At 34.6% G+C, this 17,250-nt stretch overlaps 1 protein-coding gene across 4 annotated transcripts in view; it reads left to right on the top strand.

Moving 5' to 3' along the window:
* LOC115454807 (cytochrome b561) overlaps positions 1–17,250 on the top strand; it is a 53,450-nt gene that overhangs the window by 7,843 nt on the left and 28,357 nt on the right. For 2 of the 4 annotated variants that reach the window (XM_030183522.2, XM_030183528.2), the window contains exon 2: positions 3,336–3,714. In XM_030183522.2, the coding sequence (XP_030039382.2) occupies positions 3,560–3,714 (155 nt within the window). In that variant the 5' untranslated portion in view covers positions 3,336–3,559. Of the gene's footprint in view, positions 1–3,335; positions 3,715–6,576; positions 6,825–13,220; positions 13,565–17,250 lie in introns of those variants that run through there. The other 2 variants (XM_030183542.2, XM_030183536.2) reach the window with 2 other exon arrangements.

The raw sequence follows: 17,250 nt of genomic DNA on the forward strand, positions 1-17,250 counted from the left end.
TATGACAGTATGAACGTATTGCATAAAACAAATTGTCGAGCACACAAGGTGGGACGGATCTAGCCGCGTAGGAGAGCCTACCCCACTAGTGATTTGAGGCCATAACAAATTGTTCTCTTCCTCGCTTCATAGCCATGCAATAATTGTTCTTATAGTCCTGAATACAAGTTGTAATATCACTCAGCATATGGCCACGGGAACGGGTGCTGCAGGGAACATACGATGACGAATTGCAGTCCTATGCTGGTTGAACACATTTTTGTAATAAATAACGCCGGAAGCCGATGAATTACGAGAATTTAATACTCACGAGCGTTACAAGCAATACAAATATTGTTTTAGAATGAATATTAAAAACTGTTTACCTAAAATTACGAATGACTTCCAATTTCCTGAATTTGTCAGGCGATTAATGAATGTGTGAAAGGGAAATGAGATATTGGCGGGAATATATTTCAATAAGAGCTTTTAATAAAGGTTTGGATGATAATTTTATTACAAATGAATTCTATTATTTGTTAGTCAAATTATACAGATATGTGAATTATGTTTGCTTTCATATAGTTCGTGTTACGTTTTTAATAAAATTAAGCTTTTATAGAAACCTTGTGCTAGTGGCACAGTAATATTTCCCCGTGCTCACTCACGCTCATTGAAACTTCCTTTGACATTTAGATTTAATTAGTTTTTTTATTTATAAGAGTCTTTGTGGTTGTTTTAGAATATTGTTTGTGACAAAATAGGTAATTCTACTTCCCTATACTTAATATTAAGACTTTATAATATTTTCAATTTATAATATATAAAACTTTAGTAACAATTATTTAGTGCGGTAATGTTGCGTTTGGTTTCTCAATAGATTAATTCAATATAACAAGGTTACTGCCCGCAGTATAACAAAGTTTCTTCAAGTTTCAAGATTTTGCTTAAAGTTTGTCAAGTTTCAACCCGGTTGACAATTTCCCACACCGGTTGCGAAAATATAATATTGTTCGAAATCTATAGATCAAAGTTTGGAAGAGCTATTTTAGGTTATGAACACCCATCTGACAACCTTGGGCTGGTGCCGTGGTGTCATCAATCCAATTTGTTAATTTCGTACACATGCCTGATTGAATAACTGGGCGATAAACAATTTTCTCAACTATGTTAAGGATGTAATAAATTTTCTTATTGTTTTTAATGTATGTACTAACTAGTGTAGTTGTTTTCGTTGTCATTTTTTTTCCAACTGCTGCGTGATATAAATTATAAACAATTACCAACCTTATTCACAGCAACATAATGAAAGTCGAAACCATCCTTATATATTATAAAGATTCTGTAACATCTAAGTTTTTGACTAATATAATTAAATTAACAAACATTTGGGTTAAGAAATATAATTCGTCAGTAACTAGCATAACATAATTTTTTCCTCTTCTTTTTAAAAACACGCCTTCAATTCCTTTTTACTTGAAAGTGACTCACTTTGGTTCGTAATAGAGTCCTCGTTAACGCGCCTAGGCTGGCACAGTGGTTCGCTTGAGAGTCCTGCCCTAATTTCCCGGAGACTCCTCGACGGCGTACTCTGTCCTCTACGCGCTGCACTAGAACTCACTATTTCAACTGCAGCTTCCGTTTTAGTTACCCACGTAGATATATTTTGATGTTTCGTATAGAACTCGGTGTTGGATCAGTTTAAGGTTTTGCAGTCTATTTAATATACTCTTGCAAGGCCAGGGAATGTTACCGCGATGTTTCTTTACATATTTTGAACTATTATTTCATAAGAGCATAAGGAAACTATTATATTCGCTGAGACAATAAAGACTAAATTTGTAAAACCACCTGTAAGAAAGAATGACTTAACTTTGGACCCGTGAAATTATCGTATAAAAGTCTAGTATCTTTCGGGAATGCACTAATGTAGATGTTAAATAGTTATCAACGAAATTTTATATCACGTTATATAATTGTACAAAACAGATGTAATTCCGATATAAACAATAATACAAAAAAGGAAACCTCTATGTAGTAAAATGTGCAATATAACAAGATGTATTATGTATCCCACGTGGATCACAGCAGTGGTCGGGCGGCCGATCCCTGTCGGACACGGCGGGTAATTTGTTTTGTTCCAGAATTTGTTGGTACTTGCCGCAGGCTGCGGTTCTCCCGGGATCGGCCGGAGGTGCTACCGTTTTCGGGCTGGAATAATTTCCTAGTAAATATTTCGTGAGTTTGATGAGGTGAATAATAAAGGGAACTGAATATTTTAAAATCGTATTTTAAGCGTTTATGTACAACTGATCGAGGATCCACAAATTTGGAAGGTTAGGTAAATTTATAAAGAAACATGGGTATAACGTATAAAATATTATGTTGCCCACATTAGCGTCCTAGCTCACTTTCAGTTTCTCGTTCACATGCATGAAGGCCAATTACGTATTTTCGCTCGTCCACGACTTTTATCTTTCCCATGTGGATGGAGAAAGTGGTGTTCTGCTTTTGTAATGGATCACCGTACCCTGATAGCTCGGACAAACAATGCCGATACGATTAGATGCTCGTTGTCGGCAATTAAACGTTGTTTACATGCAACGTATGTGTTCAGTGAAATCTCAGTATTTAATTTATATTTAAAAAATCGGTTGCTAACTGATAGGCGCATGATTCCAACAAAAAATATTTGAATAAAAAAGAGTTACCAGACTTACTTAATAACCTTTATATAATTAAGTTAAATTCATTACCAATATTCTAAAAAAAATCAATTACCTATTTAAGAGCATATCTTTAATTTTTACTTCATGTATGTAATCTTCATGGAATGAGATAGATACTAGTACCTACTTATTTGTTTGCTCTGCCCTCTTAGAAATTTGCAGTCATAATAATTTATTGGTGTATTTCTTTAGATTGACCGTGCGCTTTCACGCTTTGAAAACATAATAACTCCAAAACTATTTTCAGACCGTTCCAACTTGTGGTCACCGCTTTGTTTACATCCAGCATAAACAAGGAACATCACGCGTTACATTAGGGCTCGCGTCAGTCCCTGCCGTGGCATTCCCATAGGCAAATGTTTTAACAATATTGATAGGGTGAGGGACATTGTCCTTCCGTGTTTCAAACACGGTACCACACCATATATTTTACCATAATTATAGTGCGTCACTAGCGTGTAAAAACAAACGCTTCTGTACAAAATTGTGTTTAAGTATATTTCTATACATTTGTAAGGACATTCCGGTCAACGACTCCGCAACATTAATTGTACGATTTGTTAATTCTTACCAAGTTATGAAACGAGCAAACCAAAGTACAATAAATAACAGTTTAATCACTTCCAGGTCTCGACTCGTTCCAGAACTAATCTTGAAACTTTCCGAGGCCCGATCGGGAAAGTTGCACCTCACTAAACCCGAAGACAGTGCTGTGAAATAAATTAATTGTGCGGACTCCGGTGAAATTTTAACGGCTTAGTCCTTTGATCCTGGTGTAATCCTCCGGTAACTACCGGGGGTGTCGAAAGGCCGTCAAAATAGCCAAAGTGTCTCCGATAAAGCTGTCGGCGATGGACAGCAACTCGGTGTCGCCGATGCCGGAATTAGCGCCCATAGCTGAGTTCGATAAATCGCCCCCTTCGCCGCCGAACGAGGAAGTCCCCATGGACGACTTGCCGCCGCCTCCCGCCACCATATCGCAATCGGAGGGGAAGAAAATCAAAGTGTAAGTACTTCATTTATATTTTAAGGTACCGAAATCTACAGAGTTCCGTTCAAAATGATCGTGTTAGGAAATGTTCGACGATTCTACGGAGTAGAGCCGCTGGAATTTTGTTTCATCGTGTGATTATTCCACATGGAATTTGAAATTAAATTTACCTATTTATATCTATCTCCACTTGTTTGAAATTGCCTCGTTTCAAGTTATAATGTGGTTTTTTATGACTTTTTTTATTTGATATTTCAATGCAAACTGGGAGTACCTGGGAGTTGTTTAACTTTATTATGGGCGAAATATACGGTGCATTAGTGCTGTGAGGCGTGAGCTTCTGGGTTCGATTCACAGGCTGGGTAATTAGAGTTGCTGAGTTTTTCGCTTGACTTGTAATAAGATTTAGTGCCCGATATATCGATAAGCTTGTCTAATAAGTTTAGCGAAATGTTCAAGGTTTTAATTGCGCTTTCGAGGAGTGTGAGTTTATTACATGTACGGTGTAACTTAATATGTAGGAAACATGTCCAAACATATACAAGACGCGTTATTTTAGAAAATCGTTCTTTAAGTAAGTGAGAGTGAGTATGAGGTGAGTTAGGAAAGGAAAGTGAAGATAAACCGACGGCTGATTTGAATTTTTGTTGATAGAGGTAGTGTCTTCTTATTCTATAAAAAAAAAGGATTATAAAAGTCCAGCTTTGAACCGATTTTGCCTCAGGCATTAGGTCTACCTGTACACACCTACATATATAAATTTAAATAAAATAAATAAAAACGATCGATATGAAGAATTCTGAAATGGAAATTACAAATCAAAGTTTAAAAAATATGAAATAAAATAAAATTACTGATCGTCCTTGACGCAAAGGTCACAACGGTAAACCAAAGGTACAAATTTATCTATAACTTACACAGATAAAGCAAAATTTAATCCATTTGTCAATTACGTATGGGTCTATCGACTTAATTAAATCTATCAATTAATACCCAACCGAGCGGCGGTAGGGGTTGATAATTGATTTAATTATGCCTCCTCGGTGTAAATGTAAATCGTAGGTACGTGTACTATCAATACAGTCAATACTACCAACATCACAAACATCGTGTGAAGAGACCTAAGTTTAAGAAATTGCCAGTCGATATTAACTCTTAGCATCCTTTTAGGATGCTAAAGCACCAACCTGGACATCTGAGAAGTTCTCTATAGGAATTTCGAAGGTGTGTGAAGTCTACCAATCCGCACTAGGCCAGCGTGGTGAACTAAGGCCTAATCCCTCTCAGTAGTAGAGGAGGCCCGTGCTCAGCCACTGCTGAGCACGGGCCTCAGCAAAGGCTGAGCACGGACACGCAAGTATATAATACAGGGCTCATATTATTATTATTATATTATTAACCTTTTAGGGTTTGTTTTACGCTGTCCGAGTAAAGGCGAGTAGGGCGACCAAATACTTCCAAAGTTCGTAAATAAATGCTAAACAAAAGAGTATTTATACTAACTGACTTATAAATTTATTAACAAAATAAAACAGGCCCATAAAGCAGTAGAGTCGTGCAATAGACGTAATATGTATATGTATTTACATTCTACAGCATGAATGAGACAGCTCAACAGGGTTTATACTTTATACCACAAATAACTGATGATGGCTTGATAGTGAATTTATAATTGGGATATCCGAAAGACCACATATCAGATATATTATTAATATCATAGCAATCATCAATTCAAGTTGTCGCAGTTTCGCGATAAAGAATCAGTCCATTGATTAATTTTCATTCCCTTTTTACCCAGGGAATCATTTTAGAAAATCATTTTATTTAAATGATATTGAATTAGTTTTCTGTTGCTAACAAGAAACAAGATGTTGACCCGGTAAAGATAAAATTAAAAGTCAAGCGAAACTATTAAATATAATTCCTTTGGTATTAAATGGTGTATAAGTATTAAATTAGAATATTCACTTCTTACCGACATCATAATATAATTAGGTACTAGGAAGGTCCATGTACCCATTGACAGATTCACATACCTATTCCTGTATTATAGGAATAAATCCAACTCTGTACATCCTTTAGCATATATTGGTAATAATATAACATTTAAATTTCCGCATTTACATTCGACATTTCAGCCACTGTGACCAGTGATACACTTCAGTTATTAATATAGGTTTAATTATTAACACATGAACGCCTGTTAAACAGATCACACTAAAGATAGCTGCTTCAGATGAGTTTTTTTATAATTATATCACAGGATATTATTATGTGAACTACGTAGAAATTACATATAGATTTTTGTTATTCCTTTCTTAAAAAAATATTTGAGAATTAATTTAAAAACTAAGCATCGTATTTGCTTTTATTGCTAATTCCTCAAAGCTAATTGCATACATACAATGCCAGCCTTACATTTTAAAAAATCCTTTCGAGTGCGTAGGAGTATCCTGTTCACAAGTATGTAATTATGATTTAGGCTGTGTATAATATCAGTTTCTAGCTTTAAGAAAAAAAAATTGAGTTACGTTTTTTTTAATAGTTACATCTTAGGCTGACATCTATGAAACGTTATACAATACACATAAAGTATTTACATTGTACGTGAACAAAGCTAACATTATAAGTTAATGCTATAAAAGTTCCACGTATTTCCGCTAGATGGCGCTACCATGCCATTCTCAATATTTCACACACCAATGCATACACATAAATAATACGTAAGGAGCAAATTGATATGGTGGCTTCGCTTAAATGCAATAATTATGATTTTTTCCCTCTTTCAAATATACAGTAATGGTTTTTTTCATGATTTTTTTCTCTCTCTTTCTAGCTACATTAGTTCCGTATAGGTGTAATAGGTGATCTCTGTCTCACACGAAAGACTGGTTGGGCCGAAGTAGGGCGCTTGTTGCGGCCGAATCGAGTCGAGATCTCGGAGAGTGGCGATACGGAGCTCGCGGGAAACATGCTCATGTGACAAATTGCCGCCAAATTTTAATTTTTTATTTTGAAACTTTTTATTTTAATCGTGTTTTTGTGTTTTGTGAGTTTTTGATTCTTATAGTAGCAGTCAGTGTCTAATTTGTGAGTTTTAAAATGGCACGAGGAAAGAGTCAAACGTATGTATTTTTTTAATTTATTTTATAGGGCCTATGGAAAGTAAAGGTTGTTCTAGTGGAAATGATAACGTGAAAAAAGTTTCATAATATGATGTAGATTAAAGGCTGGAATTCATGTCGACTACAATAGACTTATTTCAATTAAAGAGGAATATATAATATTACCTATATGATTATTTATTTTATCTTATACAATGAATAATACCAAATAAAAATATTTTTGAAATTGCTGCCGTCAGACCTTACCTCTAATAATAAGTCAAAAGAAAAGAAATATATATATGAATTAAGGTGGTGTTATTAAAAGGAAACAAGTAAGACATCTATCAACTACAATGTTACTGGTGCGGCTAATTTTACATATAATGTATGGAAGTAGATGCATAAGTAATTTTGTAGTATTTAATGTACGGAACACCATTGGTTCAAATCTTAATAAGTACAGCGCAACTTGTTTTTTTATCGCTATGATTAAGTTTATAGTTTTTTTTCTGAAACACTTGATTACATTAATGCCTTTTTATTTACACGGTAATCAATAGTGAGAACAATAATTGTTATTGACTTTGTCAATTTTTTTTACAATGTACGGAATGCACAATATGTGTACTATATGTACTACGGAGTACCTATATTATTATAATGTTTACCGTCAGTTGTTATTTAGAAAAGTAGTTGGCACTTAGCAGGTGACGTAGTACATATAGGTATAAGTACCGTTTTACTTATGGTTGTAGTATAATTAGCAATTTCCGCAAGTTATAGTTATTATTTCAATTAAGGCTGTAAACGTTTAGCCTTTTTATGATTTCCTTCATTAACAAATACGATATGTTATGGATATAGGAAAAATAGAAACCACGATTAATGTGAAAGTGTCTCTACATTTACATAAGCAATATATTAGTGTCACATTTCTATTATTTTTTGTGGAAAAATTTAAAACTTGTCACGTTACCAAGGTACCTATTAGGTATGTTTTGTTTGTGGATAATTCTTTATAAGTTTAGACAGTATTTACTTATATGATAGGTCTTTTGAATAGTAATTTAGTTTATAACTGGTTGAAAAATTACATATTCAAGTAGGCTAGATTAACTAAGTAATGACATCCTCCAGAACTCTTATCGTTCAGCCACGAGCAGCGGTGCGTGCAGTACGTATGTTTATTTGCGTTTTTTTTTTTGTAAAGGTAAAAACAAATATAATGACATAATCTATAGACAATAATGATGCCATTAAAAAATTAGGGACAATGCTGATCCAAAAAAAGTAACGGTCGTGGTATACGGGCACATTCAGCTTCGAAGAGTAATCTGATTATATCGAATAATTCGCCGAGTGGGTCGCACAGGGAGTCGGAGCACTCAGGAAATGGGATGGAATTGATGCTGTTTATTATGATCTGCCCGACATACAGGCACACGAGACCGTGAGCCAGTTACAGAATATCAGATTTGGGACGCTGTTTTCTGTTAGAACTTTAATTTGATATCTGTATTGACAAAAGATCTTAAACGGCTGACAATGTATGTTTACATAGTTTCTAAATACATACGTAGTAGCTAAAGCTGTATGAACGATTTCAAATGGACTCTACCATAGAACCCATTTGAGTTAATTTTGCGTGGCTCTACAACGTAAAGCAAAGCTTTACGATTTGTTTTGCAAATACATACTGGGTATTAGGATAATTTGTACATGTTTAATTTAATTCAACGAACTCGTAAAAGTGAAAAAATCATATTAAATCGGAGATTTCGTCAAAAGTGATTCCCGCTCTCATCAGTTAAATAACTCGCGAATACTACCACTTCGAAAGTGATTGAGGTTCTACTTTGCAAGAACCCTCACTAATTTCACAAATAACGCCGCGCCGTGGGCGACTGCTGGTCAATGTAATATTTTTCTTAGTAATAACGCAATAAAACGCTCATTGCAACACGCAGTGTTAATTCGTGTTTGTACAAATGTTGATAAAAGGTTACTTGAGGTAGCGTTACTTCAGAGAATAAAAATGATCGCGCAATAAATATTCATTCTTTATAGTTTTATGTATAAATATACTTATTTACAAGGTTAATTTTTGGTGAAGAGAGAAGATTTAAGAGGTGATTCTAACTTGCTTTGCTACGCGCTACGAGAGCGCGTGTGGGTGCTATATTTTTACTTTCTATAAGTAATGAAATGTGTTGCTCGTGGCTTCGTCCGCGCAACTAATGTTTCCCGGCATAAGTCCAATTTTATATTTCTATGGGATGTGTAAAATTTGATCCGTTTAACGGTTCAACAGTTCTACCGATTTTCATCTAAATTTAACTATTCTAACTAATTAAGAACGTAGATTCGTTCAAAACAGTTTCTTTAAAACATATTTTCAGAATACTTATACGAAAAATGATAAATGTAATATATCACTTAAATTACAAACGGCAGCGGGGATACTGTCATGTGAACAAGGGTTCGCGGCACATTAGACGGTAGGCCCCTATCTGTACGACAAATTATCGGGTGGGATACGTCATGATTCATTGCAAGCGACCGTTGAATTTGACGGTTTCCGTAGCTAATGACTGCATTAAGAACTATCTATAATATCACTTAAACTAGACATTATATACATTTGTCCTTTCGTAAGATGCTACAGTTCAATGATTAAAGTAAAAAAAAAATTGCAAGTTTACTGGAATATTGGTGTATTTCTGTTGTCTTTTATGGTAATTCAGTGTAGCAGGTTGAGAATGTTTTTGAAAAAACATTACAGACATAATAAATATTGCTTGAAAAACTTGGTAAATAATAAGTAATATAAACTTAAATGTGAACTATTTAAAATATCTATCTATAATATCTTCTCTAAAATGCCTACTCTAATTTAACGTTCCAATCAGTCAAATAACCTAACCAAAGAACTAAACGCAAATTTTATTGCAAGCTCTATTCGACACAATTATTATACTCTACGCAACGTAACCGTAACAAATTAAGTATTTACTACAAAAGGAGCCAGACTATTGTAATGAGATCAGTTAGCGTGTTCAAATGTCTACTGCACTTGACAACGAGTACCTCGGACCAGATTGGTAGCGATGCAGTAGCCGACCCGTCTCAGTATTAAGATGGACATCTGTCATTGCACCAGACCTTGATTATAATCTATCGCATCCTCCTCGCAGTTGTTTATACTGAACGCCCACTTGATTTATAAACCCCGGTAACAGACGAGTGTTGTGTTACAAAATAAAACAAACAGAGAATCACTGGAAGTATATTTCGTGTAAACAGAAGAAGTTAATTCAATGTTATATTTGTGTAGACAGGATTCGATAAGTTCCAGTTTGTAACTGAATCACATTTATGTTTTGAAAATGATGCTGAAAATATTGCACACGTTAAGATCATTAAGGGGATGATCCTAATTTATGCAAATGGTTATTGGTTTGTGAAGATTTTATTTTCCCACACACACAATATTAATGATTATAATCCGTAATCTCTGCAAAAAGTAGCTATAAAACTAATTTTACAGATGAAATTAAACTATTCGCTTTATATGAAAATAGTGTGTGATATATGCTCATTCAAATTTATCCTGGTGTGCGACGACAAAGGGAATGTGGGAGTTTCATTTCCATTCCGGGTAAGGGACCGGAAGCGGCTCGCAGACGGGATTCCGGAATTGTGGTTCTGATATACTATGTCGGAACTGAACCAGACAACCGGAAAAATCCCGACGGGCGCCATCTAACTCATGTGTAAGCGGAACATTCGGAAATTCTTGTTTAAATAAGCAACGAGGGCAAACATAAATTCGCAGATGAAAGAAAATGTCTGTAGACTTTTGTCTTCTGAGCATTTCACTGAATATTAAAAAAGTTTTCATAATGCATTCTTATAACCTCGGATCTTGGCTGAGGCGTTTCGCTCCTTTATTTTAAAAACAGAAAGACATAACTTTGTATTACAGATAGAAAATTGTCTTTTACTGTTTGTTTCTTTTAATGCTCGTGTTTTTAGAACAAATGACTATGTCTTATAAACATACGTAGATGTTATTCTTCTCGCGTTTTGCATAGATAAGCTAGTCTGTACTAAAGGATTTTGTTTTTGTGTGTGAAGCATTGTTATACATTTTTATCATTAAACCTACTACGGAAATTATGTAATTCCAACAAATATACAAGTTTTCTTCATTTAATTTAAAAAAAACATGGGATTGAATCGTTGTCTCAAAGTTATTGTAAATAAATTGATTCTACAAAAATCACCATTCGAAAAGTTGTAAGCGCCATGTTTTAGACGCTAATTCGAGTAATAAATATAAAGTTATATTTTATCCAATGAATGCAGTAGCTCTGTAGTTAATTGGTGAAGCGCAGGCGAGCGACTTCATTAAAGCACATTCAGTTTTATTTGTCCATACCGCAGTCTCCGGTGCTTGTTGACACGTCGCGAATAATTTATGTTTGAAGGTAAATGACCTAAGGGTATTAGTTCCGAATATACTTTTAAACAGAGGATTAATGCTCCTTATAAAATAGTATCGAAAATGTTATACTGTAAACGTGCCCTTGAATGAACTACAAAGCCACTGCGAAATTATGCCTTGCAACCTAATTTGCAACCATGTCCGTGTGTTAAAGGTGTGATTAAGGAAATTCAACCACTTAACTATTTGTATGTGCTACTTATATAAAAAATCTAGTTACATTATAAAATATACCTATTGTTTAAAGATGGTATTCCGTGAATTAGTAATACTCATCATACCATATATCTTTGAATCTTCGTGTAAAAGGATGAATTATGAAGGGGATTCTATAGTTTTGCTGTGAAGGTCTTTACAAACATTATTTAAAGTCACGATTATAGTTAAATCTTTGAGTAATATGTAAATGCTTGCTTAACGTTCAGTTTAAAATAATACGTACTTAGTGTACAGTTCAGAACTGCAAGATTTATAGGTCTTGAAATTATCAATAAGAAAAGACAAACTATAATAGAATTCAAATTATTACTAATTTGGAATTTGATCAAAATATAATTTTAGATAGTTTGTCACTCAGTAAACCAAAAAATAAGGTATTACACACAAATAAATTAATTGACTAAACTGGAATAAACATCGCTTGCTTAGTATTAATTACCATGGCGATAGGCACTTCGATCCTTATTGTTTTAAATAAATGCAGTTCATTGTAATAAGGCTCGTTTAAATATCGACTGTTTTTTGCAGACTCGATACTATACGGAGGGACCGTCGAAATATCTAAAAATACGATTTTAAGCAGCGCCCTTTCTATTTTCTGTTATTTTACTGAACAGACTGTGATGAATTCTAAAACACTTTCATTGTCGCCTTTCTCTTGTATTTCTCCATGATGACAGACTCCAACGCTCGTGGTTATGATTTTTTGTTGAAAGTATTTAGCTGTTGAAATTGCGACGTTGTATCTCTTACGTCTTAGGGTTATCGTTTAGAGGAAAACGAATCTCCTTATCAGTTACTAATTGTCCAATTTTACCTGAATTGATATCATGGTTTTAGTCGAGGCTCCTTTACACCTCTGTGTATGCATTAGTTCATCTTATACTTTATTTCTCATTATTAATCCTTAGTACATATACTATTATTAATTAAAGTAAATGATTCAACTAAATTGCCTCTTTTCTAAACCCTAATTACCTCCTTAATGTTATTTGTAATATAAGTTTGCCTTGTCAGTTGAATCATAACGTTCTGAGATGCATTATATTTATGTGTGTTTGCGTTCTTAACGTTGCCCTAGGTATATCAATTATAATGTCAAAGTCGACCTCATTTAAGAACTGATTACATTGTTAGTGATAGAAACGTTACTCAAGTTTGAATGTTTAAATAATCTAATATCTAAGGTCAAAGTGTTCATTAGCAATGGTGATGTGTCTAATGGTGTTTGATAATTGTTATCACTTTCTTCAAAATATGAGATTGTTTAAAGTTATGTTTTTGAAATAGTATTAAATCGAAATAATGTGAAATTTTAGATCACTTTATACCTGAATAGTTGGTTGCGAACATCATGATACTGACTTCATTGTTATTATTGATTGGCGCGTATTTATTGATGCAGAACTGTTGCCGAATTGCGGGCAGTGTTGTGACAGGTTTAGTTGCTAACAGAGTTTTTGCTCACGCCCGAATTAGTAAACAGCGTCCCTTGCGAAACACATCGCGTGTTATATCGTGTTCTGTCATCGTAGTTGTTTACGGCTAGGAGTATTCCCGGTATAGCCATAGTCAATTGGCCAGGCGGCTAAACCATCCCGTCGGCAATTTGCATAAATTGATTGCACGCTGGAGCCTGGTGTGGACACGGGCCGCGAGGTGTGCGCGGGCGCCCCGTTTCGTCGCGCCCGGCGCACCCGCAGTCGCGCGCCCAACCGACAAACTGATACACGTTCTGCCGTAATGCTTAATTACATCCTCGCCCGTCGTAATTATCGCACAATTTAACACTTTTTGAGACATTTTTTCAATTTCTATAACGATAGCTTGCTAATTTCGGGTCGATCGCGGTTCGCGTGTAGATCTCGCCGCGTCGATAGATATCATCGCTTGTCTACCTGTGACCATAACACGGCGTCCTGTGAGGTTATCCAGTGAATAACCTATATATTAGTGATTTCGCCTGCATCATTGTGTTATATGTTCCCAATAGCTCTACAATGCGTCAGCGATACCAACTGAAACAGAGACCGTACGTACATTCTGTATACTTAGCGTTTAATAAGCTCATTTCATACGCTTGACCTGATGGCCAATTTGTTTATCGTGACTGAACTCGTAAGTTGTGTTCGAGATGTAGTCGTCATGCGTGCAAATGACCACGAATGGATTTTCCTATTGAATACAATGGGCTTTAGAAAGTAACACATAAGTGGATCAAAACAATGGGCATACCTGTGCATCGATGCAGTGTTCGATAATTTTTATACGGTGCTATTAACAAAAAACAAGTTTTGAACTGAACGGCTCAAATTTTATTGCATCACGAGATTAGATTATTCATATTTTGTAAGCTGCGTAATATCATATTGAAGACGAAGATATTTTTGTGAAAATAACGAGTGTGGAGATAATTTTGCAAAATACATCGTTTCAGTAAAAATTACTTTAAGAGTCGAGTTGCAAGCTCTGTTGGCAAATGTTTTGTAACATGAAACATTGTTGTCGGAAAACTTCGTTGAGTGTGCAAACATTCGTCGTATTTCAAAGTAATATTGCTTTGTACTTCATCATCCTACTACTTCATAAACATTTCGTTTTTATGATGTCGATTTGATATCACACCAAGATTTTATATCAATTTATGTCTGATAGCTTCATGCTGTAGCTATTTCCAACTACGTAAGAAGGAATAGACAATGAGATTTTTTTTGTCTTTCAACAATACGCCAAAACTACCACTTTCCTTTATTTTTCTGTAATTAATTGGTATTATGCTTCATATTGTAGAATTGGCTACAGCGTGGTTTACCCTCTATAAGACGTTGGTAAAATGATGTTCATGGATGTCTGTATTCGTTGCTTGTCGCTCTTTTATTCCGTTTAAGGTCAGAGATGGGAGAGTTCCCGATCATGTCATGTTTTAAAAATAAATTTAGACGATTAATGATTAGGTCGTCTATGATTACAAAGTTTTTAATACGGAAGGTGCATAGTTTTTTAAACATAATCTATAAATCATCATCAAGGCGGTAGAGGCGGACAAAAACTATTTATTCCGCCAAATTTTTATGAACATTATTCTTTATCGAGGTAACAATGCATCATCATATTCTAGTACCGAAAACTAATGTCTCATTTATGATAGGCAAACATCTATAAGTAAGATACAGAAGTTTTAGTTTGCTTTGAGTAATGTTTTATACAACTCTTATCAACTTTAAAGTCTTTATTCGGTAAATTAATATACTTTTACGTTTGAATTGAAAATGTCGTATATGTAATGGAATAGATGAACAATATATATAGTTACACTTTTTTCAACTTATTTAACGCAACTGATGAACACGAACTTGATGTACGAAAATAGTTTAATAATGGCGTAAAGTGACCTTAATTGTTGAGTTTGAATGGTGTAAATAGAATGGTTTTTATGACCAACAAACTCTTTATATTCCATGCTAGTATAGTCCTTTATATTGAATGAATAACGCCTCGAATCAAATGATTCAACATAGATTTTGCGGTTACCGCCTTTGAGAATATGTGTCAAGATCACGATGAAATCAATCTACTTATATGTTTATCTTATGAACAGTATATAGTTTTCTAGCTTGTTCTATTAAAGCGTACGTCCTTTGTAAGCAATGCAATCTTACACTACACTTTACAGCGTGCAATGAACTCAAGTCTTGCTCTGTTTCTTATATTGTTGTCCCTATAAGAAAATATAGAACACAAAAGAAACTACTTTCAATTAGCTTTATGATCTTGCTGTTAGAAATTAAATTTAAAATGATCTTACATTTCATTATTTCTTTAACTAATTGTAAATTTATAGCATAATTGGTTTCTAAATCAAGTCTTTCAGAAGTACTTTTAGTTTATTATTGTTTGAGTCCTGCTAGTGCAATGTTATAAATACAGCTTAAAGTAATTGAGCGAGCATTAAAAACTTTCTCTTCCCTAGTGTTTCCTTAATTATTCTATAGCTAATCCCATTAAGATAATGTCTCACTGAATAGTGCTCATCAAACTGTCTAATAAACTTAAATTAACACGAATCAAATTGGAAAGAAAAAAACTTCTCTGTTAACGCCTTATTGGTTAAGTGCCATCGTACCATTAAAGGTCATAAATATTCCAATGATCAATAAATTTTTTACTTAATATGACTCAAATGGTGTAAACTAGCTGTATTAAATTCATCTCTACCTACTACTAGAATATAAGCGTGAACTTATACCATATATAATTGTTTCTTCGGTTAATAACATAGATAGTTTGATAATTTGTTGTTATTAAAGAAGACATGAAAACAATACTCTGGTGTCGCCTTGCTCTATAAGGGACAGCGGCCATATCTTGAAGACATGATAAGTATAAATAATTGCTTAGTTATTTGTCATCGCAAACACATTAAAATAATGTGTTTATTTATCTAACTGATATTCATAGGCCATTGTTATAACCCCTCTATATTGATCGACCTGCGTAAGGTCAGCCTGGTAGTTAAAACCAAAAAGTTCCCGATGAAAAAGAGTATTGAATTAATAATTTATTAAAAATATATTCTATGACTGCCTCGGTGGCGTAGTTGTATTGCACGTCCGGTAGAATAGCGCTCTGAGGTCCTGGGTTCGAATCCCGGGTCGGGCAAAGTGATATTTGGGTTTTTCTGCTCAGTATCAGCCCGGAGTCTGGAATTTGTGCCCGATATGGCGATAGGCTCGCCCCCTATCACATCATGGGACGGAACATACTTGGCGAAAAGTGGGTGCCCTAGTTGCGCCTCTGCATACCCCTTCGGGGATAAAATGCGTGATGTTATGTATGTATGTATGTAAAAATATATTCACTTATTATCATTCAGCGGAGGGTCATAACCATATAAATGGAATAGAACCTTTTAGAACAGTGGGAACATTAATCATTGCTTACCCTGCAAGGGATTCCGGCGTAAAGTAATGTTTTGTTATGGGTTCTATAGTAGTCGCGTAACTATGATTACGTTACATTTTAAATACATTCTAGTGAATAAACCTTCTGTTTATTAGTTACCACGTAACGACCTGTAGTCAGGAAACACTAAGCTAGAAATTATCACAGTTATCTACTAACCTATTTTGATAAACAATGCTCAGGCACTCATTTGCTGGACTGTACGTGCAAACTACAAAACAAAATAGGTAGCTTTAACGTATCAATATTCATAAATCCGTGCGTAATGCCCAACACAGCAACCTAATTGTCGTTGCACGCCATTGTAAATGTCATTTATGATGAAAATGTGCTATAATTTTAGCGTAAACATGTAAAATTAAAATTGATTTATTAATGTACATTAAGCAAACTGCGAAACGGGTTTTGCGAAACTGAACGCCTTGGTATGGATGAAAAACAAGATTTTGCAATCATTCGTTTCAACCATATTGTCGGTAATAATTTTAACGCAAAAAGGGCCGGCTTTGACGTTGCAGAATATATTATTGCTAAAAGGAAGCGTGGTAGAGCTCCGGCACTCGACACTCGATGCAAGAATGCGGAATAAGGGGTCTCTAACCAATCATCAAGTAAAAGGCTCGTTGTTGGCTAGCTGCAGGTCCTGTTTTGAGCATTGCTATTCAACAGTTTAGTCAGTCTGTTATAATCCATATTTAATTATGCTAAGTCCCCTTTTCTGTTGCATTATGCAGTGAATCTAAAGTAAGTTTGTTT

Source organism: Manduca sexta, chromosome 17 (genome assembly GCF_014839805.1).
Source record: "Manduca sexta isolate Smith_Timp_Sample1 chromosome 17, JHU_Msex_v1.0, whole genome shotgun sequence".
In the NCBI taxonomy this organism is placed as follows: Eukaryota; Metazoa; Arthropoda; class Insecta; order Lepidoptera; family Sphingidae; genus Manduca; species Manduca sexta.